The sequence below is a fragment of the Stegostoma tigrinum genome, chromosome 17 (assembly GCF_030684315.1).
Source record: "Stegostoma tigrinum isolate sSteTig4 chromosome 17, sSteTig4.hap1, whole genome shotgun sequence".
Classification (NCBI taxonomy): Eukaryota; Metazoa; Chordata; class Chondrichthyes; order Orectolobiformes; family Stegostomatidae; genus Stegostoma; species Stegostoma tigrinum.
In genome coordinates this window covers 41,174,574-41,189,668 of record NC_081370.1, presented here as the reverse complement: position 1 = coordinate 41,189,668, position 15,095 = coordinate 41,174,574, and the positions used below count along the sequence as shown (strand labels likewise).

General features: G+C 44.6%; 1 protein-coding gene across 7 annotated transcripts in view; it reads left to right on the top strand.

The window, feature by feature from the left end:
• Window positions 1-15,095, top strand: part of mpped2a (metallophosphoesterase domain containing 2a) — a 206,388-nt gene that overhangs the window by 171,223 nt on the left and 20,070 nt on the right. For 2 of the 7 annotated variants that reach the window (XM_048545581.2, XM_048545582.2), the window contains exon 7: window positions 4,742-4,836. The exons of 2 other annotated variants lie outside the window; for them this stretch is intronic. In XM_048545581.2, the coding sequence (XP_048401538.2) occupies window positions 4,742-4,836 (95 nt within the window). Of the gene's footprint in view, window positions 1-4,741; window positions 4,837-6,983; window positions 7,055-8,198; window positions 8,260-15,095 lie in introns of those variants that run through there. 3 more of the 7 variants (XM_059652111.1, XM_059652112.1, XM_059652113.1) reach the window with 3 other exon arrangements.

Here is a 15,095-nt window from a genome sequence, read left to right as displayed (position 1 = left end):
TTTGATGCTTCATTGAAAGAGGTTAAAGTTAGCCATTTACTGCGTGAACTGGGATCGGCTTAGGAGGGTAACTGAGTTCTTTACTCCACAGAAAGATATCAATGTCAGCTGCAGCTCAGTGAGTAGCACTCTTACTTTGGAGATGAAAGCTGGTGGATTGAAGTCCCACTCCTGAAACTTGAGCAGGAACTTAAATCCGACCTTTCATGTTGCAGCACTGAAGGTATGCTACACTGGCAGTAGATGCAAAATTTTGGGTGTAACACTAGTTGAAGGCAGGAACAGACATAGCAGGGTTTTGAAGAAGGGGAGAAGCATATTTCCTGGTGTCACGTCCAATATTCCTCTCTGAGTCAGATCACTAAAACAGATTACCATCACTACCTTAGTGTTTATGCAACCTCTACTGTGTACAAATTGGTTGCTACACTTCCTACACTGCAATAGCAACTTTACTGCAGAAGTACTTCACTGTCTGTAAAGTGTTTTAGGACTTACTGAGATCATGAAGGGCACTATATGAATGCAGGTCTCTCTGGTTTCCTGGTTGGATTTTGCTGACCACTTGGCAGCTTCTGTTCTCTGATGTGAGCCCACCAACTACCTTCACAGCTTCCCGGCTTTTCATGGCAGTGTCTGAATTCATAATGAACCAGGAGTCTAGTGACTGTGAGCTCTAATATCACAGTGGAAAGATGGGTTCCAGCAATTTCTGACTTTGTTTCTAATATCTGACATCCGCAGTTCGTTGGATTATTTTAAACCGTTTCTGTGGTGCCTGTCGCTACCTTGGGATGTCACAAAGTGCTCATCGTCAATCAGCCAACTGTGGTAGAGTCACACCCACATAAAAACATAGGAGATAGGTGCAGGAGTAGACCATTCTGCCCTTCAAGCCTGTTTTGTTATTCAATGTGACCGTGGCTGATCATCCAGCTCTTATACCCTCTTCCCACTTTCTCCACAAACTCTTTGATCTCTTCAGCCCTAAGACCTGTATCAACACTGCCTTAAAACGTTCAGTGTTTTGGCCTCAACAGCTTTCTATGGCAACAAATTCTTCGGGTTCACCACTGTCTGGGTGAAGAAGCTTCTCATCTCCCTCCTAAATAGCCTACCCCATCACTACAGACTGTGACCCCTGGTTCTAAACTCCCCACTCATCAGGAACATCCTTGCTGCATTTACACATCCTGTTAGAGTTTTATAGGTTTCTGTGAGATCACCCCCTCATTCTTCTAAACTCCAATTAGTATAGTCCTGACCAATTCAATCAGTCAGAAATCAGTCTGGTAAACCTTTTTTGCACCCCTGCCACAGCCAGAATATCCATCCTCAGGTAAGGACCGTCAAAACTGCACCCAATACAATAGCTGCAGTGAGGTCCCGTCAAGGCTCTACCTGATCCTGACTTCCATTTCTGTAGTGTCTTACACCACCTTAGGATATCACAAAATGCTCATAGTCAATCAGAAGTATAGTGTATGAGATAACAGCTGACAAATGTACTCAGTAAGCACCCAAAAAGAACGGCTCGTTGGTCTAGGGGTATGATTCTAGCTTAGGGTACTGTGTAGTGGGTTCAACTCCCAGATGAGCCCATGTGTTATTGTTTTATTGATCTTAGTGGGATAATAGGTCAGCACAACATCATGGGCCGAAGGGCCTTTACAGTACTGTACTGTTCTATGTTCTGAAGAATGATCATTTTATGTTGGTTGAGGGATAAGTTTTGGCCTGGGGCACTGGGGAGAATTCCATTACTGTTCTTCAGGAATAGTAGCCATGGGATCATTTAGCTGAGGACTTCAGTTAAGAGTGTCTTTGATAATCAGCACCTCGCGCAGCACGGTTGATAGTAGTAAATCACTGATAAAACCAGATGATTTATTTCCATTAGCCAATACCTGGAATTCAACTCCAAAGGATTATTCTCATTGGCAAACACTGGTGAAAGATCCAGTCACAAGATGAGGTAAATGGGTGACATTGGATTTAGGTTTTAATTCTCTGTAAATCTGAGGAGAGAGTGAACAGCCTGAGGGAGAGGAAGGATTGGGTTTTGACCCCAGGGATGAGCTGTGGAGAAATCACAGAGTGACAATGGGATGTTTTAGTGGCAGTTGCCCTTTGACCTTGGACATGAAGCTGGGGTATTTTGATGGGCCTCGTGTGCGTTGAATTGTTGAGCCCAGTGCACCAAGTAATCAGGCAACTTCTTGCTTCATGGATGTGAGACATTGAGCAGCCCAGCTAAATGCCTACTGCGTCCAATTTGGGAAAATGCAAGAAATCCAGAAACCTACAGTGTTACACGGTGTGCTCCAAAATACCTTTCATTCCCTGAAGGAAAACAGAATTTGTTAATGTTGTTCTTGCTTTGCACAGTGTAACCGATATGCCTCACTTTGTCTGAGCACCCAATGCTCTGTATGGCCTTGCTTACTATGATCTGCCTGTGCTGCTCACAGACAAAGCTTTTCATTGTACTTAGGCACACGTGACCACAATTAATCAAATCAAATTTGATGATTTACTGAAATAGACCCCTATTTGGGGCTGTTAAGTGTAGTGGTAGTGCCCATACCTCTGTATCAGGAGGCTTAGGTTCAAGTCCCACCTTCTCCAGATAGAGTCATAACAAGTTGATTAAACTGACTCAGACCCACTCCCTGAACCCCAGGATTTACGCATCCCACAGAATTGCCTTGAGGTGCATGGGCTTTTATGCAAATCAGGGTGAAAGTTATTTTCAGAACGTGTTATCTACCAAACACCAATGGAATAAATGGAAAGTTAAGAGTACAGGTTTGTAGTTACATTTCCCTCCCTACTTTTTAACAAAGGCATTATTTTGCTTTTATTTCAATATTAGTGCTATAAACTTCGGTGTAGTGATGTAACAGGCAGAGTTTGTTATTTATTAATGCAATGGTATATAGAATCAGCATTTAAATAATCTGTGATGGTGTCTGAATTATGAAACAGTTTAAGAGTGTGCATACAGAGAGAAAGAGCCATATTAAGGGCTCCAGATGTAAGACAGTCACCAAGAAATAAAGTGTTCAGGTACCTTTTCCCAGAGAGTGGACCTTACTCCCAAAGGAGTTGTGAAATGATTAGTATTTAAGCACGCAAAAGGAAATTAGAGAAGCACATGTCAACACATTTCTTTTGGGAGCCTCTGAGTTGCGAAGTCTCAAGTTCCACTCCTGGGCTAAAGCATAGAAATACAGGCTGATATTTCAGTGTAAAAGCACTGTACTGTCAGAGCTCCTACCTCTTTAATAATAAGTTTAACTGAGGTCACATCTACTCTCTCGGTAGGCATCAGAGTTCCCATGGCAGAACCGAGGAATCCAGCCAATATTTATCCTGAAATTAACACGGCAGGTTGTCTAGTCACTATCACTTCACTGTTTCTGTGTACAATTGGTTACCATGTTGCTTCCATCTCAGTAGTTTCTAGCATGTTAAAATACTGGCTGTAAGGCACCCAAGCATATTGTAAAAGGTGCCAGGTGAATGCAGATCCTTTCTTTCAACAAAGAGCAAGGATCTGAAATTTATGCTGATAGTGCAGCATGAGGGAGGGCGAGAGGAAGCTCAGGTGGAGAACTCACCGGTTTCTCCACATGGTTTGTTTCTGTGTGGTATCTTTCATGCAGCCACATGCACCTCTTGCCACCTCACATCAGCTTCCTCTGTTAGCATCATGGATTGAGGGGTAATGTTGACCTGAATGCTAAAGACACTCCCTGTCTTCAAACAATACCATGGGCTGTTTTGTACCCAGCAGTACCTGAAGCATATACAGTTGGCAAAGCGGGAACCTTCCCCCCAACTCCACCCCACCCTAAAACCAGATCGAGGGGCTCATAGCTTTTACTCAATGTCTCATCCGAAGCTGGAACCTTAGACAAAAATACACCATTCAATCAATGCCACAAGAGTGGCAACTGGAAACAAAACAACATTAAGTGATCACTATATCTGACTTTGATCAACATGGGCATGTTTTGCCAGATAACTACCTTTTTCATCTCTACCAAAAAGCAGCTCCAGTCAGCAAGAAGCTGTAAATCCAACCCGACAACTTAGCACACACAATTCACGTTTAAAATGTAAATATAACTGTTTACGATGGAAACATCCTTTCTCAAGAAAGAATGGAATAGTAGGATAAAGAGAGAGGAACTACTTCCTAGAACAAGGGGCCATAACTTTAAAATTAGATCTGAATCTTCCAGGTGTGATGTCAGGAAGCACTCCTTCATACAAAGAGGAGAAGGAATTTGAAACTCCCCTGAAAAGCTGTTGAGGCTGTGAGTTGATTATGCAACAAGACAGAGTTAATATACACATGAGGCATGAATAGCTTCTTCCATAAGTTCTTATGTATGACTTTAGAATGAAGCCTGAAATTTTGACTGCTGATTTGGTTTAATTTGATTTATTATTGACATATATACCGAGGTACAGTGAAAAGTTTTGTTTTGTGTGCAGTAGAAGCAGATCATATCATACAAAGGTCCATTAGATTAACAGAACAGAGTGAAGAATACAATGTTATGGCTACAGAGAATGTGCATAGAGAGCGAGATCAATATTAAATTTAACGACTGTTCTTATGCATGCTGCTATCAAATTATTTTGCATGTTCTCCCACTCAATTTCTCTCTAAAGACTACTCCCAGAAAGCTGTGAGAAATAGTCAAAATAATTGTTCCTTATTCCTTAGAACAAAGTATTCCTCTTTTTTTTCATGGAATGTGGATGTCACTGGAAAGGCCTGGACCTTATTGTCCATCCCTAAATCTCCTTGAGAAGATGTTGGTAAGCTATCGTCTGGAACTTCTGTTGGTCCATATGGAGATGATACACCTATGGACCCGTTAGATTTTTGACCCAGTGTTTGTGATGGAGTATAATATATTTCCATGTGATGAGAGTGTGCGATTTGCAAAGGATTTTGTGGGAGCTGTTTCCTGAATGTTGTTAAAGCTGCGCTTATCTAGGCAAGTATAGAATACTTCACCCCGTCCTGTCTTGTGTCTTGTAAATGGTCAAGAAGTGAGGTACTTGCCACAGAATACCCAAACCTCTACCTGTTCTTATAGCCTCAGTATTTATATGGCTGAGCAAGTTCAGTTTCTGGTAATTTACTAACCCCCGGGATGTTAATGGCGGGGGGGGGGGGGTATTCACTGATGGCAATGTCTTCGAATAGCACGGGGAGATAGTTAACATTCCAGCATAGTGATATTAATTAGCAGATTTCACAAATATTCTTAGAATACTCACATTGCATGCACCATTTCCTCAACAACCACTGATGTGGGTGTTAATATTCCCTTCAGTGGTGAAAAATCCCATTAGAAATGATTCAAACAAACAATTGAAAAATGATTATTAAATGCTAATGAGTCAGGTTTTTTCATGCTCTTACCCACCATAATAGCAAAGCTTTCTCCAGTCTAACAGAATCGTGCGGTTATGTCCTTTGAAAAGCCAACAGTTTGTGAGTTTCTGGTGAATATTGGTCCGACAGAGAACACAGATTAAGAAATTGTAATCTGTACACTCGGAGTTTCCCGGTGCTTGCAGCCTTCAAAGTAATCACAGACCAGCCCCTAATGGAGTGTTACAGGCTATTAAATTTCCATTCCTGTTTCTCCTGCTTGTGTCAACTGTGACTGAAAAGGTAGCGCTCTTGCCTCTGAGCCACAAAGTTGTGTGTTCAAGTCCCATTTCAGGGACTGGAGAGTCATTGAGATATACAGCACAGAAACACACTTCAGTTCAACTCATTCATGCCAACCAGATATCCTGAATAAATTTAGTCCCATGTGCCAGCATTTAGCTCTAAACCCTTCCTATTCATCTACCCATCCAGATGCCTTTTAAAAGTTGTAAGCGTGCCGGTCTTCATCACTTCCTCTGGCAGTTCATTCCAGACATGCACTACCCTCTGTGTGAAATAGTTGCCCCTTGGATCCCGTTTAAATCTTTCCCCTCTCACTTTAAACCTATTCCCTCTAGTTTTGGAAAAGACCTAGTATATTTCCCTATCTATGTCCCACATGATTTTATAAACCTGTCTATGTTCACCCCTCACCCTCCAACGCTCCAGGGAAAATAGCCCCAACCTATTCAGCCTCTCCCTAAAACTCAAACCCTCCAAACCTGGTAACATGCTTGTAAATCTTTTCTGAAAACTGTCCATTCTCACAACATCCTTCTTATAGAAGGGAAACAGTCGCACCTAGTACTCCAAAAGTGCCAAACCAATGGCCTTACAGCTGCAACATGACCTCCCAACTCCGAGACTCAATGCACTGACCAATAAAGGCAAGCTTACCAAATGCCTTCTTCACTACCCTATCTATCTGCAACCCCACTTTCAAGCAACTCTGAATCTGCACCCCAGGGTCTCTTTGTTTGTCAACACTCCCCAGGACCTTACCATTAAGTGTAGAAGTCCTGCCCTGATTTGCCTTTCTAAAATGCAGCGCCTCACATTTATCTAACTTCAACTCCATCTGCCACTCCTTGGCCTATTGGCCCGTCTGATCAAGATCCCATTGTACTCTGAGGTAACTTCCTTTGCTGTCAACTACACCTCCAATTTTAGTGTCATCTGCAAATTTAACCATACCTCCTATGTTGGCATCCAGATCGTTTACATAAATGTCAAAAATTTCTGCTGACATTCTACTGGAGTACTGTTGGAGTTACTGCCTCTCGAGTGAGACATTACACTGAAGACCATTGGCTCTCTTCAGTGGATGAGAAATAGGTCATGATATAATTTTGAAGAACAATATGGAAGCTATTCTTCAATCAATATCGCAAAAGCACTTTACAGCATGACAACCTTCACTGAGTCACTCCACTTGTAAAACACTTTAGAGTGTCCTACGGTCATGGAGGATGCTGTGTAAATACAAGTTTGCTTTTCATTTTTCTTTGTCTCTCTTCAGGGTTGAGTCTTTGGAATTCCCTTCTTCAAAAGACAATGGATGCAGAATCTTTAAATATTTTTAAGGCAGAGGTAGATGGATTCTTAATTACGGGCAAATATGTAGAATTGAGGTTAAAATCAAACCTTGTTAAGTGGCAGGGCAAGCTCAAAGGGCTAAGTGGCCGACTGTTTCTCCTTGTTGACTGTTTGGTGCACTCCCAGTTCCTAAACAGGAAGAGGAGCACAGTGTAAAAATCATTCCTCATCAGCGGAAACAGTGTTGAAGTGACCCAAAATCTTCCTCCCTTGGAAGTGCCACTACCGACTGTCAACAGCAGCAATGGAAGTTGTTTTCTTTTTGCACCTTTATAGCAGCTCCAGCAGCACAATCAGTCAGCGCGCGGTACTTATGTGACAGTACAGAGGCACGTGCAATACCGAGGTTGTGAGTTTGAGCCTCACCTGGAGCAGTTTAGTTTGGACAGTACAGTGGCTCACTGGTTAGCACTGCTGCCTTACAGCACAAGGGACCCATGTACAATCCCACCCTCTGGCGACTGTCTGCATGGAGTCTGCATATCCTCCCCCTATCTGCGTGGACTTCTTCTGGATGCTCCGGTTTCCTCCCACAGTTCAAAGATGTGCAGGCTAGGGCGGATTGGCCATGCTAAATTGCCCATTGTGTTCAGGGATGTATAGAGTAGGGGGATGGATCTGGGTGGGATGCTATGAGGGTCAGTATGGGCTTGTTGGGCCGAAGGGCATGTTTCCACATGGTATGGATTCTATGGAATGGGGAAGAACTTGCAAGGCATTTGATGGGAGCACAGTCAGAAACAAAATCTGACCAGGGAGTCAAAGACGGAGACAGCTTGCCAGGTGATCAGACAGGTCAGCTTTAAGCAGGATTTTGAGGAGATACTGAAAGGTTTAGGGAGGAAACAACATGTCTAGACAGACACCAGTGATAGAAAAGTGTGCAGTGCGATAGGTGGGATGCAGTGTTGGGAGGAACGCAGAGTTAGTAGTTAATCTAAGTTAATATCTAAAGTATAATTCAAAGCTGTACTCAGGGAAGCAATGCTGCCACCGAGAACTTAACTGTTAGGTTTTTTTGTCAAAGTTAACAATGCCATTAAGCCGTTGTTTAATATTAATTGGAATATATTTTCTAATTGTTGCCTAAAATCTTATGAACGTTCTCATGACGGAATCCTTTTAAATTCCTTTTCAGAAACATAGGAAGTGCTGGAGGATCACTTTTTCGTGAAACAAATGACTTTAGACAGCTGCTAATGGGAACTGCAGATGCTGGAGAATCCAAGATAATAAAATGTGAGGCTGGATGAACACAGCAGGCCAAGCAGCATCTCAGGAGCACAAAAGCTGACGTTTCGGGCCTCGACCCTTCATCAGAGAGGGAGATGGGGTGAGGGTTCTGGAATAAATAGGGAGAGAGGGGGAGGCGGACCGAAGATGGAGAGAAAAGAAGATAGTAGAGAGGAGAGTATAGGTGGGGAGGTAGGGAGGGGATAGGTCAGTCCAGGGAAGATGGACAGGTCAAGGAAGTGGGATGAGGTTAGTAGGTAGGGGATGGAGGTGCAGCTTGGGGTGGGAGGAAGGGATGGGTGAGAGGAAGAACCGGTTAGGGGGGCAGAGACAGGTTGGACTGGTTTTGGGATGCAGTGGGTGTCTACCGACACTCTCATCTGCCTAGCCGAACTCGTCCTCACCCTCAACAACTTCTCTTTTGATTCCTCCCACTTCTTACAGACAAAGGGGGTGGCCATGGGCACCCACATGGGCCCCAGCTATGCCTGCCTCTTTGTAGGTTACGTGGAACAGTCCCTCTTCCGCACCTACACAGGCCCCAAACCCCACCTCTTCCTCCGGTACATTGATGACTGTATCGGCGCCGCCTCTTGCTCCCCAGAGGAGCTCGAACAGTTCAGCCACTTCACCAACACCTTCCACCCCGACCTTCAGTTCACCTGGGCTATCTCCAGCACATACCTCACCTTCCTGGACCTCTCAGTCTCGATCTCAGGCAACCAGCTTGTAACTGATGTCCATTTCGAGCCCACCAACTCCCACAGCTACCTAGAATACACCTCCTCCCACCCACCCTCCTGCAAAAATTCCATCCCCTATTCCCAATTTCTCCGCCTCCACCGCACCTGCTCCCACGATGAGGCATTCCACTCCCGCACATCCCAGATGTCCACGTTCTTCAAGGACCGCAACTTTCCCCCCAAAGTGGTCAGAACGCCCTTGACCGCGTCTCCCACATTTCCCACAACACATCCCTCACACCCCGCCCCCGCCACAACCGCCCAAAGAGGATCCATCTCGTTCTCACACACCACCCCACCAACCTCCGGATACAACGCATCATCCTCCGACACTTCCGCCATCTACAATCCGACCCACCACCCAAGACATTTTTCCATCCCCACCCTTCTCTGCTTTCCGGAGACACCACTCTCTCCGCGACTCCCTTGTTCGGTCCACACTGCCCTCCAACCCCACCACACCCGGCACCTTCCCCTGCAACCGCAGGAAATGCTACACTTGCCCCCACACCTCCTCCCTCACCCCTATCCCAGGCCCCAAGATGACTTTCCATATTAAGCAGAGGTTCACCTGCACATCTGCCAATGTGGTATACTGCATCCACTGTACCCGGTGTGGCTCCCTCCACATTGGGGAAACCAAGCGGAGGCTTGGGGACCGCTTTGCAGAACACCTCCGCTCGCTTCACAATAAACAACTGCACCTCCCAGTCGCAAACCATTTCCACTCCCTCTCCCATTCTTTAGATGACATGTCCATCATGGGCCTCCTGCAGTGCCACAATGATGCCACCCGAAGGTTGCAGGAACAGCAACTCATATTCCGCTTGGGAACCCTGCAGCCCAATGGTATCAATGTGGACTTCACCAGCTTCAAAATCTCCCCTTCCCCCACCGCATCCCAAAACCAGCCCAGTTCGTCCCCTCCCCCCACTGCACCACACAACCAGCCCAGCTCTTCCCTTCCACCCACTGCATCCCAAAACCAATCCAACCTGTCTCTGCCCCCCTAACCTGTTCTTCCTCTCACCCATCCCATCCTCCCACCCCAAGCTGCACCTCCATCCCCTACCTACTAACCTCATCCCACCTCCTTGACCTGTCCGTCTTCCCTGGACTGACCTATCCCCTCCCTACCTCCCCACCTATACTCTCCTCTCCACCTATCTTCTTTTCTCTCCGTCTTCGGTCCACCTCCCCCTCTCTCCCTATTTATTCCAGAACCCTCACCCCATCCCCCTCTCTGATGAAGGGTCTAAGCCCGAAACGTCAGCTTTTGTGCTCCTGAGATGCTGCTGGGCCTGCTGTGTTCATCCAGCCTCACATTTTATTATTTTAGACAGCTAATCATTTGATGTCATCTTGGACACATTTGCATTTCCCATTGCACACACACACACACACACACACACAAACAAACACAGGTAGCAATTCGTGTAACAGGAATTGTTTCTTAAAATATCAAATGCTTTCGGAAAACAGTGTATGGAGGACAAGCCAGATATTTCATGGATCGGCCTGTTTCAACAGCAACCCAATGTGCAGGCTCCTCCTGAAACATCATTTTTGGAGCCATTTAAGGAGCAACAAACATTTTTGAGGGAGAAACTTCCAGTTTTTTTTAAATGTTCTCAGCCATGATTAGCTGCTGATTCCTGGCACTGTATTCTCACTCTCCCATAATTGAATAGAAAAGATTGGTCACCCCAAGTTGTTGATTGATCAAGTACAGCCATTAATCCAGTATTGAACATACTTGCTTGCAAATAGGGGCAGTACGGTGGCTCAGTGGTTAGCACTGCAGCCTCACAGCACCAGGGACCCAGGTTCGATTTCAGCCTTGGGCAACTGTCTGTGCGGAGTTTGCACATTCTCCCTGTGTCTGCGTGCATTTCCTGTGGGTGCTCCAGTTTCCTCCCACAGTCCAAAGATGTGCAGGCTAGGTGAATTGGCCATGCTAAATTGCCCGTAGTGTTCAGGGGTGTGGGTTTGGGTGGGATGCTGCAAAGGGTGATGTGAACTTGTTGGGCTGAAGTGCCTGTTTCCACACTGTAGGGAATCTAAGCTAATCAAATACTTTCGTCAGCGAATGCCTGACCACATCGCGTCTACATAGGGAACAAGCGGAGGTAATTCATTCCCTCAGCCATTCAGTGGGATTATAGCTGATCTGTAAGTTTACAGCACTCCCCAGAAATATTTCATTATCTACAGGGAGCTGTCCTATGCAAGAGGTCCTCCTAGACTTGTTTCTGTTTTTGCACTGGGTCTCTAGGAGTGTCTCAATATCCAATGTTAGTTCATTCTGAGGTATATCTCAATATTTACTGGGGATCGAACCCCACTTCTGTCTCAGTATCTGCAGAAGATGCCAGGCGTGTATAGAATCCACATAGGGCTTCCCATGAATTCTCTTTCCACACCATCCCCATCTCCCAGATAAGCCTGAATATTCCCAAAGTGGCCTCAAGGATGTGCCATTATTTGCAGAGGAATGCCTTATCTGTATCAGTTTGACACCCAAATAATTTTTCACTCTAGTAATTGGTCCTGGGCCTCATCCACTCTTGTCTCTGCCAGCTTCCAACACCATCTGAAGACCGATACACTATTCCTGTTCTGTCCTTTTCTGTAACCCTGACTGTAATCACTTTACCATTGGTGGCCATACATTCAGCTGACTAAACCGTATTTCTTGCCTGTACATCCGTACCCATCTACCTTGTTTTCCTCTTCTAATACACCCCTTAAAATCTATCTCTTTGACCAGGTTTTTGGACATATGCCCAAGTAGCTGATGTGGCGCAGTGTCAAATTGTGTTTCATTATTTGTGAAACAGCTTGGGATGTAAATCTCATAGCAGGTTAAACATGGGCAAGGGAACACCCTGCTGATTACCGCATACCATCCTCCCTTAGCCGATGAATCAGCACTCCTCCATAATGAACAACACTTGGAGGAAGCAATGAGGGTGGCTTGGTTGCACCACTACTGAATGAGCTGGTCAGGACCCTAAAGGGCACAGCTGCTAGACTGGGTCTGAAGCAGGTGGTGAGCGAACCAACACAAGGGAAGATCATACTTGACCTCATCCTTACTAAACTGCCTGCAGCTGATGCATCTGTCCGTGACAGTATTAGCAAAAGTGATCACCACTTGGTCTTTCTGCAGACTTTAATTCCTGTCTTCACATTGCGAACACCCTCTCATCATATGGCATTATCACCGTTGGATAGACTTCAAACAGATCTAGCAGTTCAAACCTGGGAGGCCATGAGGTGCTGTGAGTTATCAGCAGCAGTGGAAATGTATTCCATCATATTCTGAAACCATAGCATATTCCCCACTCTACTATTACCATCAAGCCAGGGCATCAACCCTGGCTGAATGACGAGTGCAGCAGGGTGTGTCAGGAGTAACACCTGGTAACCTGGTGAAGCCACAAACTGATCTGTTTGTGTCCCACTCAGCCTGAGCAGCAAGTGATAGGCAGAGCCAAATGATCCCGCAACCAACGGATCAGATCGAAGCTCTGCCGTCCTGCCACATCCGGTCATGAATATTGGTGGATAATTAAATAACAATTGTTGTTGTGTCAGCTCTACTTATATGGATATTATAACAGCTACAGCAGCCCAGCTTAGATGAAGTGGCTCCTCATTAAAACAGTGAGCAAGGGGTTATTGTATCAAGGTAACCGCAGACTGATATCACAGTTGGTTCCACACAAACGTCTGTCGACTCAGTCTTGCTGTGTTCTTAATAAATCAGTAGGCAACCAGAATTATCAACTGTGGCTTCACATCAAAGTGATTTCTCATGTGGGATCTGGACCTTCTCCACTCTAATTAGAGATTGGTATGGGTCAGGGGTAATGTCTGCACCACCTTGAACCCACAACCGCACACTGCTGTTACACCTTAAAGAGCACCACTGACCGACTCTTTTCAGGCTCATAGCCATCAAAAGTGCCATTTACCTTCACTTTCAGCATCCCGTGCTGTGCAGTTTCCCTATCACACCCAATCACCAGCAAGAAGATCATCACAGAATGGAGGAGGTCATTCGGCCTGTCAAGCCCCTGCCTGCTCTCTGAAAGCCCCAATCATCTGGCCTTTTCCTTTAACCCTGAATTCTGTTTCTCCTCTGGTTTACAAAACCCCACTGGATTGGCCTCCTCAATGCGCTCGGGCAGCGCATTCCAGATCTGAACAATGATTGTGATTATAAAACAGAAAGCGTTTTCCCAGATTTCACCTTTAGTCACTTTAAGTCAGTTTCTGCATCTTTCTGCCAATGGGAACAGTTTCTCCCTGTCCAGATGACTATCAGTTTTGAATACCTCAATTGAATGTCTTCGCAAGCTGCTCCCCTTTGACTGGTGTCACCTTTCCACTTTCACTTTTGTGATGTCGGTTCCTTCAGTCGCCATGGTGGGAAACAGTAAACTGCCCCCTTGACTATTCATGGCCTTTCTCCACCTCCGTTCCCTCCACTGATGGTTACTCATTCTCCAATCCGCCCTTTAGGCCACTTTAATATCCCTGTATAACCTACTTTGAACATATAATTTTCTTTATTTCCATTTCTTCACTACTCCATTCCCAATTCTGCAATGTTCCCTCTTACTCTGTCTCCTTTATCTCAATCCTCACTCTCTTCAATCCCTGATCCTGTCTTTCTCCCTCTAATCCCCAGTCATCTGTGCAATTGTTCTGTGACCATAGACATACAAGAGCCTTTGTCTTTGGCAGTTACTACTGGTTTGCTTAAAATTATAGTCTTTCTCTCCAAAGTCAGGGAGTTGTGGATTTGAATGCCATTTCAGAGATTTAAGCACAGGCTGAAGACTGACCTTCAGCACAGTACCATGGGAATACAACACTGAAGGAAAGATAATCTTGTGTGTTACCTTTTTAATGAGGCATAAAGAACATTATTCACAGTAGGTGGTACCTGGTATCGGAGCCATCATTTTTACATAAAAAGAAGAACAAGAGCATTCAAGTTTCACTGCTTTGTACGATCCTGTATATGGTCATTTAGAATCTATGGCATAGAAACAGGCCATTTTGCCTAAAAGGAATGTACCGGCCATTATAATGCACATGATCCTCATCTCTCATCAGCTAAATTTATCGTCACTATCTTCAACTTCCTTCTCCTTCACATGTTTATCTAGCTTATCCATAATTATGTGCACACAATTTGCTTCAACTTGCCCCCGAGGTGGTGACTTCCACATCCTTACTACTATTTGGGTAAATACGTTTCTTCTGAATTCTCTGTTAGATTTCTTGCTGACTATTTCATGTGGATGGCCTCCAGTTATGCAGTTCTCCACAATATAGAGTGCTTACTCTATCCATACTGTTACACGGCAGCTAGGAGGCTGATCTGAGTCCTTCCTTTGACCCTCTCCACCACTGACCACAATAAAGTTTGAGTTTGAAAACAGAGGTAGTGTTACTAATTATGTATTAGACTGTATCAGTATCAGAACCAAGTCAGCCAGGATTGTTCAATTTGTAAAGATCTAGCTTATTGCAGAAAATAACTTTTGCAAAAATGCAAAGATTATTAACAAATGGTTAAATTTGTGACACTAGATTGTTAGCCTATTGTTGTGGACAGGATTTTAAAATGATTTCAGTCATGCATTCTTGAACTCTGATTTGAAAGCCAATATATGTCAGAGAGAGTGCACAGTGACAGGGACACCCATAGAATTAATGCATTTTTGTGATTGTGGGGACTCACAACTGGCAAGAAAATATGTTACACCATTAGCTGTAGCAGAATTTATGGTGACCACATTCGTAAAGTTTCACTAAAAAGCTTTTGGATTCATTTCAAAGGATATCTAACTGGGGTCAAATGCAAGTGCAACCTCTCCTGGAAAAGTAAATTGCTCAAAACAATTGAGGGAATAAGTTACCTCATTTTAAATGTTGTAGTTTGTAAAAACTTCCAGTCTTGGGAATGTTTGGTTTGAAGTCTGCTGATTATTCAGAGCTGAGAATCTTTAAGGTCTCAGTATTGTGGATATTGTGGAAAA